The following is a 22,193-nucleotide window of genomic DNA, read 5'->3' on the forward strand; positions in this document are numbered from 1 at the left end:
TACATATGAAAAGATAGGGCACCTTTGACAAACAGGACTGCGGTGCATGACACCTTTCCAGCATCATTCATTACTTGGCAAGTGTATGTAGCAGAGTCAGTAGGTTTTACTGAGTGAAGCTCCAAGATGCTTGACAAGGCGTCTTTCTTGATAAAACATGAGCCTCCAGATGATACCTCTTTGTCCTCTCTGAACCATTTAACAGTAAAAGGAGCTGTTCCAGAGAAAGCTGCCTTCAAGATTACAGCAGATCCTGGTATGACATCTTGAGAATTAGGTTTCAATGTGAAGACCGGAGGCTCTAGAAGTTGGTAAGAATAAAAGATTTGTATGAGCATGTTATCACTTGTAAAGAAAGTAAATTGAGGAGGGATAGAGCTCTAAAAGGCAGAAATGTTGGAACCTTTGACGTATAAAGTTCCACTGCTGTCTTTAAAACCAGCAGCATTTGTTGCCAGGCATTTGTACACTCCAGCATCATCTTTCTCCAGCTGAATGACTTTCAGTACAGCTGAACTGTCTTTAAACTCAGGTTGATATTTTTGTCCGCTCTTAATTTCCTTGTCATCTTTAAACCAAGATATGGTCATGGGCTGAGACCCAGAGACCTTACAGTCCATTGAGACATTGTTACCAATGCTTCCATCAACTCTTTTGAGAGACTTAGTGAAAGACGGAGGCATGATCCGATCTGTTGTTGAGGGGAAAGTGTTGTTACATTAGTCGCAAGTTATTCAGTTTCGCGGAGACAACAACAACAAAAACAGAAGTGATAAATATCGAACCTAGAACAGTGATAGAACAAGAGCACTCGTCTTTTCCAACTCGATTGGACACTTCCATTTTGTATTCAGAACTGTCTCCTTTGTCTGCTGCAAGAATCTTTAAAACAGCAACATTGTCCTTAAGAGTCATCTTATATTTTCGACCCCCTGTGACTTCCTTTCCATCTTTGAACCATTTGACTTTGAGGTCTGGACTTCCTGCAATAGTGCACTCCAAGGTTGCTGAATCCCCCACTGTCACACTAATGGGCTCAGCTTTCTCTAAGATTCTAGCTGGTTCTGAGATATAGAAAGAAGAAATAGAGATTCAGGATTGAGGAGACAAATAAATCAGAATGAATAATTCTGTATATCTACACAAACTTCCATAATAATTATCTAACCTTGAACGGTTAAAGTAGCTTCACATTTCTGTAGTCCTGCTTCATTCTCTGCTTGGCAGGTATATTTGCCACTATGACTTATTACAACAGTTGCTATTGATAAACTAGCAACGTTGTTCTCAAAAAAGATTTTTAAATTAGGATCATCATCTCTCAGTATTTCAGAGTCCTTCATCCATTTGACTGTGATGGGGGTCGAGCCTTTTATGGTGCCCTGCAGTTTTACAGCAGTGCCCAAAATTGCTGTAGTACTGTCAATCCTCTTTGAGAATGTTGGAGGTTCTGATTAAAACATAACAACAAAACAATTAAAGTTGTCTGTAAATTCTTTGCTGAAACTGTTAAGATTCTTCCTGTGCTATAACCAAAATACTAACCTTTCAGTTTTGCTAGGGCCTTGGAGGATATTTTACCAACATCATTAGATACAACACATTGGTAATCCCCAACATCTGCACTTTCAAAGGAGCAGATTTCCAAACGGGCCATAGATTCCTGAGAGACTACCCTGTACTTTTTATCTGTGGCTATTTGCTTCTTGTTTTTGAACCAGGTGATTTCAAAAGGAGCTGTTCCAACAACTTCACATTCCATTAGGGCTGCAGTCCCCTTCACTGCCTCAACCATTTGTAGTTCTTTACGGATGGAAGGGGGCTCTGAGAATAACAGTGTAAATTAGATTGCATACTTGTCCGTCACTGGAGATTCACACAATAAACTGTTAAAGCAAAATGTAAGAGTGGCAAACCTTTAACAGATATTTGCGTGCTGCAGCTTTCACTACCCGAGTCATTAAACACCTCAAAGGTGTAGTTTCCACTGTCTGACACAAGAAGATTCATTATTTCTAAAATAGCAAGACCATTCTTGAAAGAGATTTTATATTTCTCTCCATCGCTGAGTTCCTTGTCATTTAAAAACCAGCTTGAGTGAAGTTCAGGGGATCCTTTGACTGTGCACTGTAATCGTGCAGCAATGCCCTGCTTCCATGTAATCTTAGACTCCATTTTCTTCACAAAAGTAGGAGGCTCTGAAAATAGTATTTCATAATAAGATAGTAGTATTTTCAAAATAACCATCAGAGGAGACAAGACTACAAGAAGAAAGGACAAGAAGATTACTGCTGCACACAGAATATGCATATGCCATATTTTTCATTCATTCACTATATAACACATTACACTGGCTACTCAGGTCCTTGGTCCCTGAAATACAGTAAACAGTTAAGAGTTCCATGATGCAAGAGGAATGGTGTTATGCAAGGAAACCATGATCAAAGATCTTACCTTGCACTGTCAACACAGCAGAGCAATCTGAAGTCCCAGCATCATTTGAAGCTGTGCAGACATATATCCCTGAATCTTTCAGTTTTGCCTTAGAAATTTCAAGAACGATGACCTTTTCTTCAAAAGAAAGTTTACTTTCCATTGTCTGATGTATTTTTTTGCCATCCTTTGTCCAGGTGATGGTCACTCCAGTGTCCTCATCCACTTGGCACTCAAGACGTAATAGATTGTCAACAGCTGCAGACACTGACTCAAAGGTCTTTATAAAGCTGGGCTTCTTGATAACAATCAGCTCTGTGCTGCATGTAGCAGTGCCAACACTGTTTGATGCTTTACACAGGTAAACACCCTGGTCTTCTAACTGAAGACTTTTGATTTGAAGAGAATGTTTGTTCTTGTCACTTGTTACATTATAGTTTGCTCCAGAAGTGATGGCAATGTTGTCTTTGTGCCAGACAATATCCATAGGTGTGGAGCCAGTGACTGTACATTGGAAAGCAGCTTGCTTGCCCACATATAAAGTCATTGGATCAGGTTTTTTAATAAATACTGGTGGGTACATTTCTATAGAAAGTAGGCAAAACATAAGAAAGATGTGATAGTAAAAGAATGCCTGATACAGAAGATGTGCAGCATATATTCAATTTGACGCAGTACATGCTATTCTAACCTAAATAGTCTTTCAACTCATAAGAACACAGGTTATATTCATAAAACAGTACTGTTCATTAAACTGTAACTTACCCGTTACAGTTAGAGAGGAGGAACAGCTGTCACTGCCATGCTGGTTGGACGCCTTGCAGGTGTATTCACTACTATCTGCTTTGGTTGGGTTCAAGATCTCCAGTGAAGACGAATGATGCCGACTAAGGATCCTGTACTTCTCACTCTGCTTGATCTCAGTGCCAGACTTGAACCACTTGAAGCTCACGTTGGGTGCATCTTCAGTTTCACATTCAAACTTGGCACTGTTGCCAACATTGATATCCATGGGCAGGATTTTGTACCTGAAAACAGGTGGCACTGGGGAAAGAAAAAAAATGTCAGTGAACAAGCAGAGAGTAATGTAAAATGTGGGTGAATGATTCAATGGATCAGGAACAGTGAGAGTGAAATTCAGCACAATTGTGGGAAACATTCCAGGAGTGACTGTGAAGAAATGGTGTGAATGTTAGACGAAGGAGAAAATAATGAAAGAATGAGCCCATGACAAGTGGCCCCAGAAAGCATGCAAAGATGCACAACATGGACCAAAGAGTGAAATGTGACATTTCTTTTGTGACAACATTTTTCATGGACATGCAAGTGACTGGTGGACACACCCTGGAATGTTGATGATACATGTGGATATGATATAGGGATGATACTGAGAAAGGTGACGTTTATTTAGTTGTTTTTTGAAGTGAAAATGTGAGGAAAAAAAATATTTTTACAATATGTGACCAGAAAAACCTTTTTTAGGGGGTGGGGGTCAATATGAGAAGTGAATTATTAGTTCGGTTCCATAAGGTGAATATTCATATTTTAGATTGAAGTTAGTTAATTGTGTGAAGTAATGGATAATGACAGTATAGTACTCCCAATATCCAACCTCTTGAGACTACTGTGAGTCTTCCAGATGTGGTGGTCTTGCCGGCTTCATTCTCAGCCTCACAGACATATTCTCCTTGATGTTTCTCTTTGATAACTTTGTTGATTACCAACGTGTATGTGTCATGGTCTTTGGAACACTTGAACTCTTTGCCAGATTTTACCAATTGTCCATTGAAAAGCCAGTTCACCTTTTTAACACACTTTATGGTCACACTGAAAGTAACCTTACTGCTCTCCTCTGTGCAAATATCCTCAAGTGTAGTTTCAATAATTGGATAGCCTTCAATATGTTGTTGTCTGGAGACAGTGACTTCCTCTGAGTAAAACTCCTCCCTGTGTTCTCTCTGGATGTGCATTTCTACATATTGTTCAGTTGGAATGGATGTGACAGGCAGATCAGTGGTAATGTCAGCAGCACCTACATCTCTCTCCCGGCCTTTTACCATCACAGAACTGGCCTCCCTTTTGGCCACCTGAACTGACTGCTGAAACTCAGAGCGGGATTCAGTGGACATCTTCCCCACTTGAGCACTCTCAGATTGTTTGATTTGCACTGCCTTTGACTCCTGTAATATTATTTGTTGCTCGGCTGTTTGGATTTCAACTGCGGATTTCGACTCAGTCTTGAGTGCGGCAGACTGAGACTTGGGAGTTGCAAAATCGACCGTACTCTCTGCAACTCTGACCGTCTCCACCACAGATGACATCATCTCTTTGGAGCGAGCGCTACTGACCTGAACTCTCTGGGGCCTATCAATTTGCATGGTGCCTGGCTGCTCGGAAGTAAGAACATGCTGCTCATGATAAACAATGGAGTGGAAAGCTGCCTTGAGTTCAGTCCTCAGATCAGCAGTCTGAGGGTATTCCCCTTCAAAAGCCAGAGTGATCTCCATGGGAGCACCTGGTGTTGTAATGAGGTATGTGAACATGGCACGTTTGGGTTCTTTCTGAACTTTTACTTCTTGTACTTCAACAGCCTCTAAACTCTGCACAACGTCTGCCAGTAACAGTGGCTGGTCACGAGCCACAGCAGACTGCAGGGCATCTTTCAACTGACGTCTGATGTTCAAACTTGATGCTTTGGGAATCTGAATAACAAATGTCATCTCCTTTGGAAGGGGTCTACTCTCTCCAGACTCGGACACCATTAGAGACAGTTTGGGCTGGTTTGTCACACGGACACTGGTTGACTCTGATTTGGTTATTTCTTGAGAAAGTTCACCTGTCATGATACGTTTCTCATCCATTACTATTGACTGTCTAACTGACTGGCCTTCCTGAATTTGGACTGCAAAGTCCTGCTCTGCAGCCTCCAGAGGGGCACTACTCTCAGTTGAGATCTCCTTTTCCTCCACCTGCACTGGTTCTGTTGGCACTTTAGGCTCTACACCAGTTTGACATGTAAATTTGTCCACAGCCTTTAGACTCTCAGTATGTCCCTCCTGTAATGCTTGATTAGCTGCCACACTAGTGACATGCATGACATTCCAGCGTTCCTCCTTCTGGACTAGTGCACGCTGCTGTTTCATATCACTGGTAAATGGTGTTTCTTTAGGTAGTTGCATGGGCTTGGAAGAGACCTGAAGAATGTTCTGAGGTTTGGGCTCTGCTTTAAGCTCTGACTGAAGGCCTGTCACTGAAACGTCAAGATCTTTGTGATAATCAGCAGTAAGTGCTCTTCTATCTTCAGATGTCGCTGCATGTTTTCTGGCCTTTTCCTGTTTCTGTGCTGCCATCTGCTGGTCTGGCTTTTCTATGACGATTACACCCTCTTTGGGTAATGTAGACACTGGCTCGACTGACTGGAGATGTAACGGGGTGTGGGGCTCTTTATGAGGCTGAATAGACATTGTGTCTTCCTTTGCTGAAAACTCAGATGTATCCTCACAAATGACAGAAATCTGTTCATCTTGGGTCACTGTGTGTAAAAATGTAGGGCTTTTCCTAGCACCAGCTTGCTCAGCTGCGGGTCTCTCACTAGTAAACCTCTCCTCTGTTGGAAGTGCATCCTGGTCGGTGATCACCTGCAGATGTAACACCTGCTCACCCTCCACCTGTGATGGAATTGAGATTGCACTGTCCAGACTTTGCAGCTGCTCTGTGTGCTCAGCACGTAGTGCCTGCTTTTCCTCTGCTGTAAGAGCAGATTTAACAACAACATCCTTGCAAAGACGCGCAGTCTCTTTATCTGGCCGCTGCATGGAAAATCGATCTTCTTTAGATAGTGTATGTTTAGTCTCACTAACTGAGGCAATTACAGGTTTGGATAATTCTTTGGTCATTGCAGACTGTATAGCGGAGTCAGAGGAGGAAAGATTAGTGGTGTGACCTTCAGGAATTAAACGTTTTTCGGATGATGTGGCAGAATACAGTATCTTAATCCCTTCTTTGACTTTGTAACTTGTTTCTTCCTGTGGCTTTGGGATGTCTTGTGACTCCTCTTTGGAGATTGATAGCTGGGATTCAACCTGATAACCACTGACTAAATGCTTGGGCTCAGACATTGGCTGCACCTGAGCTGGCTTCCTGTCACTCAAGGGTTCAGTGCTAACCGTAGACAAAGTGGTCACCTCCTCTGCTATGGCAGACATTACCTTTGACTTTCTCTCCCTGGCAGACTGGAGCTCTACAACCTCAGGACTTTTAATACGATCGCAGTGCTGCTCTGTCAGATCTTGTCTCTCTTGAACTGCAGATGAAAAAGCTGCCATTTTAATTTGTTTTGTGGGAACAGCTGCAACTTGGAGTGGATGTGTGGGAGCTACAGACACTCTTTCTTCTACTTCATGAGACTGCAGCACAGCAGCTTGGTGGGTGACCTGCTCTCTATGAAGAGAAGCAGCAGAGATGTCCACCTCTCCAAATGTGCCCACCTGCTCACTTGAAACAACTTGTCTGTCCTCAGTACCAATGGTATACACCATCTGATGCCCTGCCTGAAGACTTGCCCCGGCATCTCCTGGAAGGTTGACCATGTACAAGCGGGATTCTGTAGCTTGTTCAGTCATGGATACTTTATAACCTTTTTGTTTCTGAACTACCATATGTTGTTCATGTCGAGTTACAGAGACAGGCTCTTTGAATACAACTAACTCAGCACTACAAGAGGCTTCCCCAAATGGGTTGGAAGCCTTGCATGTATAGACCCCACTGTCCTCCTGTTTAACACTCTTCATGTTGATGAAGCCTGACCCATCACGGTTGTTCACCATGATGCAATATTTGCTAGGCTGAATACGAAAAGCACCTCTTAACCAATGCACATCTGGAATTGGATCCCCTGTGACATTGTACTTAAACAAAGCCTCACCTCCTTCAGTGCACCTCACAGGTTGAATCTGAACAGTGAATGCAGGAGGCTGTCCTGTTACTTTGAACATCTTTTCAATCCATTTCTCTGCTGTGCTAATATCACTCTTTTTCACCTCTAGGTAAGTGGTACAAGTAGTCTGTCCAAATCTATTACTGGCTGTACAAGAGTACTCCCCTTCATACTCGGTTTTTACCTCAGTAATTATTAAAGTGTACTCCTCTTTTTCTTGAATCATTTTGTAGACTGATGAATTAGTTATGACACGGCCATTGTGAAACCACTGAACATTAGGCCTTGGGAAGCCAGAGACTGTGACAGTAAATTTAGCCGTCTCTCCATCAGTGACAGCTGCTGCTGAGAGTTGGGTGATGAAAACTGGCTTTTCTGTTTTCTTTTCTAAAGTACTAGAGAAACGTTTAGATTCTGGTTTGAGTTCAAGTGTTTTAGTTTTTTCAGGTAACTGGACGCCAGTGTGGTAAGTCTCTTGTTCCTCTTCCATGGTGGTGACAGTCAAGCTAGAACGTTCTGTGTACAAAAAATAATTCAGTTTATAAGAATGTCAGTAACAAAATTATCGGAGTTGATCAGAGCTGTTGTTATTCTCAAAATCCGCTGTAAGAAAGTAATATTAAACATGTAAATGCATGTGCATTATAAAATATACAAAGTATGCATAAGTTTAATTTACATTTTTATTCAGTTATATAAACACTGTTTGAGACAAACTGAAGTGAAATCTGTACATATAAATCATGAATTGCTTTCTCATTCCAATATTGGCATTTTCTTATCTGCTTTGTGAATATGGAGTGTTGACAATTGTGTGCAATAATCAAACTACTCCAATCATTTTTTATGCAACTTCCTCCTAACAGTGACACATATATTTACAACACATCATTTATATATAGCATTTTCAAAAAGGTAATTTCGCAGATTAATTTTAGATTTATATTCTAATTTTAAGTTAAATTCACCATACTCTTATCTGGGTTACCTTATTCAAAATACAGAACAAAATAAATAAACTATGTCAAACTCTTTAACAAAGACAAGCATGATAAGCTAATTACTGAGTAATACTGAATTATTTTAAAGACATTTTCATGCTAAAACATTCCAACAAATATAATTTAGTGTGACTCTCCCATTACATTTATTAACTAAACACCTCTACCTAGCCACTATAGCAGTATCAATTTGAAAGATAGACCAAAATCCTAAACTAATGTGAATGTCCTTTATGGTACAATGAGATGAGAGAAGGACTGAGACTAAAGTTTGCATATACAGTGAACTGATATTAAAGCATCTGTAAACAGTTTTAAGAAATATGAAGATGGCTGTGTCAGATCAATTAATCTAGTAGTGTTATAGACTACACCCCCATCTGTTGGTCAGATTAAGGCTAGATTAAGGCTATTAATATAATGTAATTTATGTTAAGGCTGCGATCAGTTTCAAATGGATCAGGCCACATTATTTTTACGGTACACCCTATGTAGAATTCATATTAATACAATCTGTTGTGGACGTTGTTATACAGTGCTTTTTATAGTCAGTGCATTCTACAGTGCAAATGGTATAACATTTAAACTTCTCTGTAAAGCACACATTTAATAGAAACCAGACTGCAGTCATTTACCAAACGAGAAACCCATTTCTACAATGACCCTTCCGTGTGTGAAGAATTAACAACATACAATAAATAAACCAGTAAATATGTCTGCATGAAATATCACACAATGTTCACATTTATCAAGAATATTAGCACAAATAGTACAGATCTTCTAAAAAGTTACTTTCCTAGTTTTGGGGGGGCTAAACATCCATGCTTCCATGATCTTTTCCCCATTAGAACACTTTCAATAAAGCAGTTGTTTCAGTACACCCAGCAAGATTCTGGATAAGGCACTTGTATTCCCCAGCATCACTCTGGTTCACGTTAGTTATAATCAGATTGAAATGTCCAGATGCCTTTTCTTGAATCATGTACCTTGTGTCTTTCACTGGGTCACCATCTTTGTACCATTCAGCTGTTGGGTGGGGTTTCCCACTAACCAAACACTGGAGAATCACAGGGGTCCCTAATGCTGCTGTCACATTAGTCAGGGGGATTATGCATTTTGGAGGTGTTTCAGTAATTTGAAATTGAAAACTACAAATGTCTGATGATTTGCCTTTAAATTCAATCTTATCGTCTTTAGCGGGTTCTGCAAACACATCAAAGTTTATGCTGACATACTTTTCTCCTTGCTCACTCATCTCATTGTCTGTCATGGCAACAAGCCTTACTGCCTTCTGAGACTCATCAGCCTCTTGTTCAAACTCAAACTCCAGTTCTATCTCTGAAGCCTGCTCACCATCGAACAATGAATTCCCGACAACAAGGTCAAACTTCTGCGGCTGAACTTTGGCACTGCCTAAAGACACTGCAGTCAACTCCCTGCCTCTGGCCTTCCCTGAGAAGGCTTTAGGGTTCAACACCAGCAGAGAAGCCCTGCAGAGAGTCTCCCCAACTATGTTGATGGCTCTGCAGGTGTACACCCCACTGTCGTGAGTGGTGACTTTCCGGATCTTCAGGAAATGATTATCCCCATCAGATGAGTGGAAGTATTTCTTATCATCGTGAGGTATTTTTTTATTACCTCTGAACCATGAGACTATGGGAGATGGAATCCCCATCAAAGAGCACTCGAACATGACAGTTGTACTCTCAGGAGTCTCCATGTCACAGATGGGGTTTATGAAGCGCGGGGGCATTTCAGTCACCTCAAAAGCTATTTTCAAATCATCGCTCTCCTGCGTGACAAAGTCAACGCCGCTCTCCTCATACATACTGGGAAGAACGTCCAGAGATATAATCATGCTTTTATTGTCAGCTGCGTATTCAGGGATGGTGATTATTTTCACCTGCCTTTCAAATTCTTTCACTTCGTTTTCATCAAGCTCCACCTCTAGCAGGATCTCTTGTGGGGATGGAGACCTGGAAGAATCATCCTCCTCCACATCAAACTCTATCACATGCTGGTGGGTGACGGCTGGGGGTGCCGGCATATACCTGGCCTCCTGAGAAATAACTACAACTAGTGCAACGCTTCTAGCCTCTCCAACATAGTTTATAGCTTCACAGATATACTCTCCTTGATCAGCCTTGGTTACACTGAGAATTTCAAGTGTGATGTTGTCTCCATCTCTTTCAATTTTAATCCTTTCATCTGCGACAAGCTGATTTTTATTCCGGAACCATTTAACCTCAGGAGAGGGCAACCCAAACACCTCTGCAAAAAAGAATAAGGAGTCGTTTTCAAATACTTTCTTTTTGATGAGAGGTTTCAGAAAAGCAGGGGGGATTCCTTGCACCTTCTCTTGAAGGGTTCCTATGCCGAGAGAGCCATGGCCTTCTGTCAAGAAGCTACCCTCATCCAAAGTAAACGCAGGCGGGGTCGTCTCTATTCCCTCATCATCTGGAGACCCGAGGAATTTAGCCGGTGAGAAGAACATCTCACTGGAGTCTAAGGAATCGATGGAGGGCCTTTTAGGTTCAACAGGATAGAAGGGATACTCTGCGGGGGTCGTATAGCCACCAGGACTGTCCATGTTGGGTGTGTGGAAAGATTCTGGTGATTTGTGAATCTGTGAAATCTCAGTGGATGACGCTGGGGTATAGAACCGCTCAGCCTCTGTTATTTCATCACTGAACGTGCTACCCATCTCAATGGACATCTCAGACTCTGGCGACAGAGGTCTGCCCCACTCGGCTGGGGGGTTGTAATAGTCGTAAACAGCACTGAAAGTCACCTCCTCCACTTCCAGTAAGCTCACACCGGCAGCACCCTGACTGGCTGTTGCTGTCACCTCTACACCCTGTCTGGCTGTTGCTAAGACCTTGGCATCCCGATTGGCTGCTGCTACAACCGAATCCTGACTGGTTACTTTAGTCGCTCCAGCATCCTGACTGGCTGCAGCTGCCACAGCATCCTGACTGGCTGCTTCAATCACTCCAGCATCCTGAATGGCTGCTTCAATCACTCCAGCATTCTGAATGGCTGCTTCAATCACTGCAACATCCTGAATGGCTGCTTCAATCACTCCAGAATCCTGAATGGTTGCTTCCATCACTCCAACATCCTGCCTGGCTGTTACACTTGCCTCTTGGGGAACTTGCTCTGTGACAGAATCAGTAAGAGCAAACTTCGGAGGACCATCTACTGTCCGGTTGACACAAACTGGCTTTGACTCCAAAGGCACCTCATCACCCTTAGAATGTGATTCTATGTCCTCTGTGGCTTCTGTGATTTCACTCTGCAGCCCACACACACTTACTCCAACACCACTCTGTGAAGGTGCTGAAGTGGATTTGTCACCAATTATCTCTGTCACATCACATGTTACAGTAGAAGACATGGTTTCTAAATCCTGATTGTCTTGAGCTTTTAATGAATCTGAAATTCTCTTTGGTTTAACAACTTCATTGGATGAAGACTTAGCCATTGGTACTCTCTCAAAAGGAATAAAGCTGCTGGTTCTGTCAAATGTCCTTACGGTCTTGTCTTTAATACTTTGATCCACTGAAACAGTTTCCACACTTTCAGATGAGTGACTAGATTGACCAGGCCGTACTGGCTCTGGTCTAACCAACTGTGGGGATTGCTTTCCCTCGCCCACCTCTGAGAGAGACACAAATTGTTTCATATCACCATGGGTCAAAGGACTCCCACCTTCATATTTGTCTGAAAACACACTCCTTTCAGTATCTTTCTCCAGTGTACATATAGTCTGAAAGGGTTCTTGAGGAACCTTGGGGGAAACTGGCTTTGCTTTTGTCTGAATCCGTGTGTCACCGCTCTCTACAGAAATAGTTACTTTATTGGGTAAGAGTGTAATGTCCTCCACAAAATCTTTAGCCACTAGCTCTTCATATTGATCAGGATCTATTGCTACCTCAGGAATTTCCTCCTCAGGGAAATATGACTCAGTCTTTCTCGACTCCTCAGGAGAGGCGGTGACTGATGAAGATGAAGCTTCAAACGCCTGCTTGATCTGAGATACTTTTACTACTGCAGCTGATGCTTGAAGGCCACAACCAGTTATAATTGGGGCTTCTTTTGAAAAGCTTGGCTTTGGTCTTGATACTTTGGACTCATTCTCTGGGGAAATAGTGGGACCAGCAGCCTTAGGGATGTTCTGTGAGGCTGTGGGATCAGTGAGATCACCACTATGACTGAGAAGAGGCTGCTTCAAATCAACAGGTTTGCTGGGTGGTGTGACATGTACACCCTCAACTGCCATTTCATCTGTTAACTTAGTCACAGGCACCTCAGCCTGGCAGGACACTTCCAAAATGCTCTCAACTTCACCCATCTGGTTAGTAGCAGTACATGTATACGTTCCAGCATCAGCATAAGAGAAGTTGTCAATGTATAATCTGTAACCTTTGTCATGCTCCTCGAATCTGTACTTGCCAGGGATCTGGTTCAAGCATGAATCATTATGATACCAAGTGATCTGTGGGGAAGGTTCTCCTCGCAAAGAGCATTCTAGCACAGCTGAATGGCCTTCTGGGAAGCTGATATTCTTCATCTCACTGGCCATCTGAGGAACCTCACCTACTGTATCATAAGAGAAGGTAAATTTGTGTTTCACAGCCTGAGAGCTCCCATCATCAGTAGAAGTCTCTAAAGCTTGGTCAATAGGCTCAAATTGTTCTCCGGTGTCAGCCAATGCCTCTGGGATGGGTGTGGGAGCAGTGATTGTGATCTCCACCGGTGAGGAGTACAAGGATGAGTCTGAGGTTTGAGGCTTGTGCACTACTGCTCGCGGGACCTGCAAGGTGGACTTGCCTCCCATATTAACATCCATGAAGGATTCTAGCTCCTCATCAATCATCCTCTCCATGTGTTTCTCAGTCATATCCTCTGTGACTATCACTTCCTGTGAGGCCACTGGCAATTGTCTCAGCTGATCCCCATCAATTATCGCCAGTGTGGCAGAGCACAGTGATTTTCCAAATGTGTTTGTTATGATGCAGTCAAATTTCCCTTCCTGTTCTTTAGTTGGATAGTATATGGTCAGCTTGGACTCATTGGATTTAGTTAGAATATCATAATCTGGGTTATGAGCTATTGGTTGGTTATCTTTAAACCAGGTGACTGTTGGATGTGGGTCCCCCTGGAAATAACATATGAATTCAGACATCTCACCTATTTTGACTCTCAGAGAGGACATTTCTCTAACAATAACAGGTGCAGACCCTCCCAGAGACTTTTCAGTTTCTTTTACCCTGACATCTTTCTGTACAGTTCGTTCATGTACCCCCTCAGCTGCCCTCACACCCATCACATCCTCAGGAACTCTCCCATCAGGTCCGCCAATGGCCCCTCTCTCTGTGATCTCGGATTGCTGCCATTTGCTACTGCTTTGATCTGCTGACACAGAACATTCCTCCAAAGTCCTGTTCCTTTCAGTAAGGTCCTGGAAGGCACGATGACTTGGTGACCGTTTTCTGACAGGTGAGGACTCACGGGGAGATGGAAGATCATAAGAGGAGTCTTCATGGGGTAAACTAACACCATAAGGTCCACTGGTAGGTGAACGTTTCCTCACATGTGAAGATTCACTGGACGATTCATGAGCACTCTCTTTCTGAGGTGAGGGCAGTTCATAGGAGGGAACTTTCTGGTTTCTAGAGGTTAGACCGGTAGGTGAATGATGAATGGGTGAATGAAGTGTGGGTGAAGGTTTTCTTCCAGGTGAAGACTTTCCATCCTTGAACTGAGGAGGGGGAAGGGCAAAGGAGGGATTGTTTGACATGCTGACATCAGCGGGTTTGCATTGCTGTTGTTCTTGTAGTTGTTGTAATTGTTCAGAATTTTCAGCCACAGCCCAATTCGACTCTAGTTCCACTACCTCCTCTTGCTCAGTGAGAACATCCTGTTGCCACTTTAAGATACGCTGAGCCATAGCTTCCTCCTCACTCACAAAGTACTCACTGTCAGTCTGTAGCCTGGTTTCTCGTCCCTCTGTGGGTATATGCTGATGAGGGTCCCACTCGAGGCTCTCAGAAGGTACATCCTGAGTCAAGAACTTTTCCTTTGCCGTCTTCTCTGGGGACGTTTTTCTTTGTCTCACTGACTCAGGCTGTGCAGTAGATTCTGTGGCAACCCCTTCTGCACCACTCTTTGAATCAATCCTTTTCTGTCCATGATAGCATGAATATTCTTCCTCCACCCACTCAGATTCAGGATTAACCACCTGTTCAGTCAGGACGTCTTGTTGCCATTTCATGATTCGTTGAGTCAGGGCCTCCTCCTCACTTGCAAACTGCTCACCCTCTGTCTTGAGCTCACAAATATTCTCCCGGGACAAATGAAGCTCATGTTCCTCCCGAGTTCTCCTGTCACCAACATGTTTCTCTTTGGCCTTTAATCGGGGTGATTTATGGAATGACGGAGCTTCTGTTTCTTGTGTAGTTTTCTTATCTACCTCTTTGATATAAGTATGACCCTCAGGTTGCATGAACTGTGAATCCTTTGACTCGGGCAAATCCACTTCCGGCTGAAACTCCTCTTCTTGCTCCATCTGCATTCCCTTCTGCCATTTTCTAATGCGCAGCGCCAGGAGTTTATCCTCAACCTCCATCCGTTCTTCATCCAAAGTCTTCTCAAAGGGAGGCTCTGCTGAACAATCGTGTTCTAATTGTTCATCCAATTGATCACCTCTCACTTCTTCCTTTTGTGCAATTGCCTCACCAAGGAATCTTTCCTTTACTGTCCTCTTTGGCTTGGATCTTGGAGATGCACCTAATGATGATTCCAGTTCTGCGGTGATGCTTACACTTTCAGTAGATGCCATTTCAGAGGACACGCCCATCTTAGTTTTCAGATCTCCATGTTGCCGATTGAGGTTTTCTAACTCCTCGTCTCTCTTTTTAAACTCGGCCTCATTCTGGTTTTCCCTGTAAGCCACGGTACCTTCTTCCCCAAGTGTTTCAGGGAACCTTTCACCTTTTTCTTTCTCTGTCACCTCACCTTTTAATATCTGAATGGCCCTGGCTCTAGACTGAGGTTCAAATGAATGCCTCCCATGACGAGGCCTTGAAAGTTCTCCTCTTTGTCCAGCCAATCCAGACATTCTGTCCAAACGACCTTGAAATTCTGCTCTATCGTTCCTTCTATCTCCCTGTTCAAAGGCTCTGATACGCTGCAGGTCAGTTAAGGTAGACTTGACCTTCTGTCTATCAGCATAGTCAGTATAGCTGGATGCAGATTCGCTGGCCACAGACTCCAGATCAAATTCAGAAGATGACATGGTGGAGATAGAGAGCCTCTTCTTTTTTTTTACAGCTTTTTGTAGCATGCTGAGCTTGGCCTTGACCTCGCCATGCAGACTCTCTGTGTCACTAAACCTCTCACTATATCTGTCACTGCACCTGTCACTAAATTTGTCACTGAACCTGGCCCCAGTGCGCCTGTCACAGTATATGTCACTGAGTCGGTCATTAAATCTCTCTGGCCTCTCAAACATGGGAGGAGGAGACCGGGCACGCTCAGAAGCTGTTTCCAGAGTTTGACGCTCTGGCGCTTTGGAGGGTGAGGCTGTCCTGAAGTAGACAGTTCTTACCAGGGAATCTTTAGATTTGGATCTACCTTGATGGACTTTAGACATCTTATCAAATGGAGAACCAACACATCTTAGATCTACCCTAAATTTTCTCTCTTTTCTTTGCTCTACCATTGTGTCAATACTCTCGTGAGTTTGAGCTGATCTTCGCACAAAACTCAAATAATTAGCAGACTGTTCCTCCCTCAGTGAAACCAAAAGGGATGCTGTGGATTCAGCGGACCCCTCCGAGTTAATTGCCATTACTTTGTAACTGCCAGAGTCTTTATCATTTATACCATCAATGATCAAACTTGTTGTGTGCATGTGCATTCTACTGTCAGTGCATATTCTACGACGGCGCTCTTTCTGGATCTGCCTATTGTTATGAAACCACAAGATTGTTGGGGGTGGGCATGCTACCAGTTTGCATTTGAAAGCTGCTGGGTCCCCCTCAAGAACAGACTGGAACTTGAGTTTCTTGGTAAAAGAAGGTTTGATGTTTTCAGTCCAGGAGCTGATGGAGGACGTTCGACTGGAGCAGCGGTTGGCAGAGACCAGACCGTGATCCAGGCAGTCCTCAGTGTCGGAGAAGGCTCCCCTCAGTTGTCTCTTGTTGTCCATATATTGAGATTTCTCATTAAAAAATAACTCTGAAAGAGAGAGGAGATAGCTTTTTTAAAATAAAATGCCCTTTTGTTTAAAACAAAATAAAATATTTGAAATGAATATTAATGGTAATATTAAATACATGCAGCAAGTCACAAAGCCATAAAAAACAATTTCACTCACCATATTTGTTCGAATAAACGCAAGACTTGATTCTTTTTTAAAGATTCTGACACGACAAATGCTGGATGTTTTGTTCCTTCTTCTGTGGACACTTCTTCAAAACATAAATTTCTTAAAGACCATAAATGTGGTATCCAAAATAAACTGATCTGCTTTTGATTTAACCTTTTGGTTTTGGTTGACTTACTGTATATGTATGCTAAAATATTTCTTACCTGACTTGCAGACAGATGAATAAACGCCCTTTCTAATCCTTGTATTTGGGGTAAATGATGCAAACATTGATGAGAAACATGGCTCTCCAATGATACAAATACGTCAATGTGGTAAAAGAGGCTCTAGAATTGTATGAGAAGGCGTTTATTCGAACTAATATAGTTTACATGTATAATCATGTTATTTTGAAAGCAAACAACATTAATCACATACCACTATCTGCAAGCCAGTCTAAGAACTATTTGCAGGAGGAAGGACTTCCAGATGCAAGAAATTTAAAAAGCAATTAAAAGATGTGGCTATTTCCATATCTTTTAAAGATCAATTTCCTGTTGGCTGGAAACTTTAAAAGATATACATCCTGCACCTCTCTTGGAGACAGTCCAGTGATAACCTTCATGCGGACAAATACAATTGATAGATGCAAACCCCATTTTCCCAAAACATCTGAGAACAAGCATTTTTTATCTGTGCTTATTGTAAGCACCTCAATATATTGGACATTATAGTCAATAACTGAAAATGACGAAGATGACACATTTCTATCAGATATTATCAGTTTACATGCGGTGTCGACATTCTGAAACCATTTAACAAACAATATGCTGGGATACATTCATCTGAGGGGAGGGAGAACATGGCATTTAAATAAGTATGAAGCTATCTTACCTTTGACTTCTTCCTCAATCTTGGCTTCAATCGCTTCCCTTGATACTGATAAGGAGAAAAAAAACATTTACTGTCAGTTGTCAGGTACAATGTTCATGACATATTGTTTAGCCTTTTGATGGTATATTACAACAAACAAATACTAACTTCCCTCCCATCAACTAGTATTTATATTGTACAAGACATAATGACTACACAGACCTAGAACAAAAACTTAGGTTACACAATGATGTTTCAACTGTGATGACACATATGACAAAAATGACATTAAAAGCAGTGATGCATTATAAACACAACAAAGGGGTTGACAAGGAGCAGGAGAGTGGAGACAGTATACAGCATGCAGAAAGTCCAGAAAGTTGCCTGTGGGGGGAACAACCAGGATGTACAGAGAGTGGGTTCAGAAACTGATGGACAAGTAACACGAAAAATAAAGTGAAAGGGGAGAAAGTCCCCTGCAGCAGTTTAAGAGACATCAGATTAATAGTGCTCCTTTTCTCTGAAGTTGTGGTTAGTTCAAGAAAAAGGCTGTACATATGTTGGTGTCATGTAAGACTTGGGTTGAGGAAAGAGAAAGTATTTGTGAATATTAATAGATTATTTACAGAGTGATTTTCCACCACAAACTATTTTCAGCTGAATATCAAGTTACCTTCGTTTACTTCAAGGGTAGCTGTGCACACAGCTGCTCCAGCACTATTGGTTGCTTTGCAAGTGTATTGTCCGGCATGCTCAGAGAAAGTGTCAACTATAATTAGGGTGGCAGTGTTTGTCAATTCATCAAAATGAAAGACAGTGTTTGTTGTGGGTCTGATTGGCTTCTGGTTGTGAAACCAGCTTATCTCTGTCTTAGGCACGCCAGATACACAAGCATGAAACCTAGCCACTTCCCCATGTGGCACAGAACAGCTCTCTATTGGATGAATGAAAGTAGGTTTTTGACCAATAGGGGGTTTCTTAAGACTGGTCAGGCTTGTTGAGACATGCTGCTGAGATGCAGATGTGCTATCCACAGTGTGTCTTTTCCCTGAAAGGAAGCATGTTCATTGGCTTTTTAGCATTGTATGTCCTTGTGTTCACATTGTAAAAACAAGAAAATAAACCTGGAAATTATACACCTAATACCTTATAATTGATTACTATTTTTTCTTCCCATGAAAACACATTAAATAGTTCCATCAAAAACAGAAAGTACATAAAACTCACCATCAAGTTTCAAAGTTGCGGAGCAAGACACCATTCCTGCGGAGTTTCTGGCAACACAACTGTATTGCCCCTCATCCTCTGGATAGACCTTGGCTATCTCTAGTTGGCAGGTGTCACCAAACTGAGACATCCTGAAGAAGTCAGACTGTTTGACCTCCTTCTCACCACAGAACCAGCTGATCTTCACATCTGGAAATGGTGCCATTTTAGTACATGTTCAAACCAATTACTTTGTGAGTTTGTAAACACATCATCATCATTGTGTTTTTGACATAATATGTTAATCCAAGGTCATGTACCTTCTCCAGAGACACAGCATTGGAACCTGGCGGACTCTCCTTCCTTGGTAGAGGCATTGCTGATAGGTGACACCACCACAGGAGGGGTCATGGGTGCTCCAGTGTCAGGGGAAACCACCTCTGAAACTATACACAAACAATACATGTTTTGGATCTTGACATTTCTGCAAGGATTCCTATATTTCACATGAGCAAAACTGACGCAGTTTACCTTCCACGTTAAGAGCAGCTGAGCTTGTGACCATGCCAGCATCATTCTTCACCTCACAGTTGTAGACAGCTGCATCTTCTGGGAACACCTCAATCAGTAGCAGTGTGTGCTCATTTCCTTCACGCAGGAACTTGCACTTGAACCCAGCGGAGAGAGCTTGGGAGTTCTTGTACCAAGACACTTGAGGCTGTGGGATGCCAGTCACCTCTACAGAAAAGCGAGCAGGTTTGCCTGACCCCACAGACAGTGGCTGCATGTGTCGGATGATCTTTGGTGGCTCAGGGACTAAATTAAACAAAGGAAGGTTTGATTACAATGAGAATGAACTTAAGGTAGACAATTCACCTACTGAATAGTTTTTTATTGAATATTTGAGCTCTACTTACTGTTTACATGGAGGGTGACTACACTCCTGTTCTTCCCAGCGATGAAGGTGTACTCCCCTGCATCCGTTCGGAAGGTTTCAGTGATGGTCATGCGGTGGACCTTTCTGATGGAAACGTAACTGAACCTCTCTTCAACTTCAAACTTGATCTCAACACCGTTCCTAAGCCAACGGCCTTCTACATCATCCTCATTGACTTCAAACTCAAACGTTGTTCGTTGTTTCTCAACAACCTGCAAAAGGAAGTCATATTTTAATAAGTCAAAATTGGAATGTCTTGAGGTATTCAGAAACGTTTTTAAATAATTGCTTACAGTGATTTCTTTCTCGGCTGGCTCTGAGATCCTGACATCCCGTCCCTCTACAGTCAGGTGACCCTTTGACACACTTGAACCAGCGACCACAGAATACTCCCCAGCATCAGTCATGCGGACAGTCTGGATCATCAAGCGGTGCAGAAACTTCTCAGTGGAGACTTTATATCTGCAATATTAGAAGTCACAGAAGACATTAAGAATTTGTGTACTGCTGAACAAAATGTCTTTCTTATATGATTTCATGGAGAATATATTAGATGAACTGTATGCACCTCTCAGATACTTCCAGCTCCTGTCCGTCTTTCATCCACATCACTTGGATGTTGGGCTCAGAAACTTCACATTCAAAGATGGCCTTCTTCTTCTCTGTTATCTTGATATCTTTAATATGCTTGGTGAATTCAATCACGCGAGCTGGAATACAAATGCAAAGGTGTTTTGCGATTATGTAATCCACAGGATAATCTAGATACTGGGGGAAAAAAAAATATTAAAAACATTATTTACCTTCAACATAAAGGTTTGCGGATGTAGCTGCAGAGCCAGCAACAAATTTATACTCTCCAGTATCGCCAAAATGAACATTCCGGACTGTGAGGGAGTGCGTAAGCTGTTTTGAACGGGTCTGGCACTTGTCTGTTGACCGAATCTCAATACCATTCTTGAGCCACTTGTAAGTGATGTCCTCATAATTTACATTTACTTCAAAGGTGATGGTGTCTCTCTCTTGGGCATTGAGGTCTTTCAGCATGGAGGTGATCAAAATAGCTATGGACAAAGAACTAAGTTATTGTACATGTACCGGTACACTAAATGATTTGAAATGTATTGAATAAAGACAAATGTTTTGCTCACCACTAACGGTCAGTGTCGCAGAGACCCTGTCATTTCCACAGACAAAGGTATACTCTGCAGAGTCTTGTCTGCTGGTATTCATGATCTTGAGTTGGTGAAGTTTTCCCTGGACCACAATCCTGAATTTATCACTCATTTCAATCTCAACTCCGTTTTTCAGCCAGGTGGATGGGACATTGAAATGTGAAACTTCACACTCAAAAGTGGCCACATGGGTCTCTGGGACTTCAACACTCTTCAGTGGTTTGGTGACACGCAGAGCTGAAAAAAGCACAATAAATCAATTTCTCAACATGGTAATGGAGTAAAGATTACCCACACATATGATGTTGTATGGTCTAGTTATTTGCTGAATTAAGTCTTGTAAATGTGTAATTCAAACTGAATAATATAAATAAGAATCATATTTTGTCTTTCATACGTACCCTCAACATGGAGATGTGCGCTGCACTGGAGATGGCCAAACACTGCAGTGTATTCTCCAGCGTTGTGAGTGCTCACATTCTGGATGAGCAGCTTGTGAGCCTTCCTCTCAGACAATATCTTGCACTTTTCACTTGATTTCAGCTCCACGTTGTTGAACATCCATTTCACGGGAATGTTATCGTGGGACAGACTCAGTTCAAAAGAGGCTGTGTCATCTAGCAGTGAAGTCACATCCTTGGGCTTCTTCACAATCTTAATGGCTGAGTAGTTAGGAGAGCAATGGGTCAGAGAATGCATGAAAATACATGTGGTGGCTTGTGGAAACCCTACATATGGTGAAAATTTGACTTTTGGGTATTATACATATTTGAAAACTACAAATTATCCTGAATACAAATCGGTTTAAATCACTCAGATATCTTTATCACAACTGAAGTTACACCATTTAAAAGTTGACCTGTGTCAAAACGTGATAAGGGAGAAAACTGCATTCAAAGATTCCATTCTAATTCTGTTTCGGAATGTGGAAAGGAAATCATTTTGTTTGTAATCACGTTGAGAATGTAAATGTCAGTTTAAGTATAGGCTACATTAATAACTTCTCAGCAAGTTATTTTTAACAGCCTGACTTAATTGATCCGTTGTTTCGGGCTGCTGCAGCACTCTAAAGAGCAGGCAAACTGAGCATTTGATTTGACATGGCTTGGAATTCTTGCTAGCTGACATGTCCAAAAACCGTTGAAATTAACAGTTTTTCATAAGTAATCATATACTTTTAGTACATTACAATGAAGTTTAGGGTGTTAACTATACAAAACATAAAAAAATCTCAATTTTGACAGAAAACGATTTTCGA

The 22,193-nt window shown here is 42.1% G+C and overlaps 2 protein-coding genes across 2 annotated transcripts in view; both read right to left on the reverse strand.

The window, feature by feature from the left end:
• Window positions 1–22,193, reverse strand: part of ttn.2 (titin, tandem duplicate 2) — a 150,455-nt gene that overhangs the window by 113,202 nt on the left and 15,060 nt on the right. The window contains exons 32-52 of the mRNA XM_084688466.1: window positions 21,337–21,597; window positions 20,912–21,172; window positions 20,564–20,824; window positions 20,329–20,470; window positions 20,054–20,222; window positions 19,741–19,972; window positions 19,355–19,639; window positions 19,144–19,269; window positions 18,845–19,033; window positions 18,291–18,665; window positions 17,639–17,683; window positions 4,602–7,885; window positions 4,046–4,562; window positions 3,199–3,477; window positions 2,455–3,018; window positions 1,917–2,198; window positions 1,546–1,824; window positions 1,169–1,450; window positions 786–1,064; window positions 404–691; window positions 23–301 (exon numbers count right to left, since the gene is read on the reverse strand). Coding sequence (XP_084544592.1) covers window positions 23–301; window positions 404–691; window positions 786–1,064; window positions 1,169–1,450; window positions 1,546–1,824; window positions 1,917–2,198; window positions 2,455–3,018; window positions 3,199–3,477; window positions 4,046–4,562; window positions 4,602–7,885; window positions 17,639–17,683; window positions 18,291–18,665; window positions 18,845–19,033; window positions 19,144–19,269; window positions 19,355–19,639; window positions 19,741–19,972; window positions 20,054–20,222; window positions 20,329–20,470; window positions 20,564–20,824; window positions 20,912–21,172; window positions 21,337–21,597 — 8,679 coding nt within the window. The remainder of the gene's footprint in view (window positions 1–22; window positions 302–403; window positions 692–785; window positions 1,065–1,168; window positions 1,451–1,545; window positions 1,825–1,916; window positions 2,199–2,454; window positions 3,019–3,198; window positions 3,478–4,045; window positions 4,563–4,601; window positions 7,886–17,638; window positions 17,684–18,290; window positions 18,666–18,844; window positions 19,034–19,143; window positions 19,270–19,354; window positions 19,640–19,740; window positions 19,973–20,053; window positions 20,223–20,328; window positions 20,471–20,563; window positions 20,825–20,911; window positions 21,173–21,336; window positions 21,598–22,193) is intronic.
• LOC146233982 (uncharacterized) lies at window positions 8,039–16,821 on the reverse strand. Its single transcript, XM_084688434.1, has 2 exons — window positions 16,754–16,821; window positions 8,039–16,614 (listed from the first exon to the last, which is right to left on the reverse strand). The coding sequence occupies exon 2, from the start codon at window positions 16,583–16,585 to the stop codon at window positions 9,215–9,217; it is 7,371 nt and encodes a 2,456-aa protein (XP_084544560.1). The 5' UTR covers window positions 16,586–16,614; window positions 16,754–16,821; the 3' UTR covers window positions 8,039–9,214.

The sequence above is a fragment of the Hypomesus nipponensis genome, chromosome 23 (genome assembly GCF_054491055.1).
Source record: "Hypomesus nipponensis isolate SF chromosome 23, ASM5449105v1, whole genome shotgun sequence".
In the NCBI taxonomy this organism is placed as follows: domain Eukaryota; kingdom Metazoa; phylum Chordata; class Actinopteri; order Osmeriformes; family Osmeridae; genus Hypomesus; species Hypomesus nipponensis.

Bases quoted from the DNA above. Each gene is read 5' to 3' on its own strand.
- LOC146233982 (XM_084688434.1), bottom strand. From the start codon at position 16,585: ATGGACAACAAGAGACAACTGAGGGGAGCCTTCTCCGACACTGAGGAC.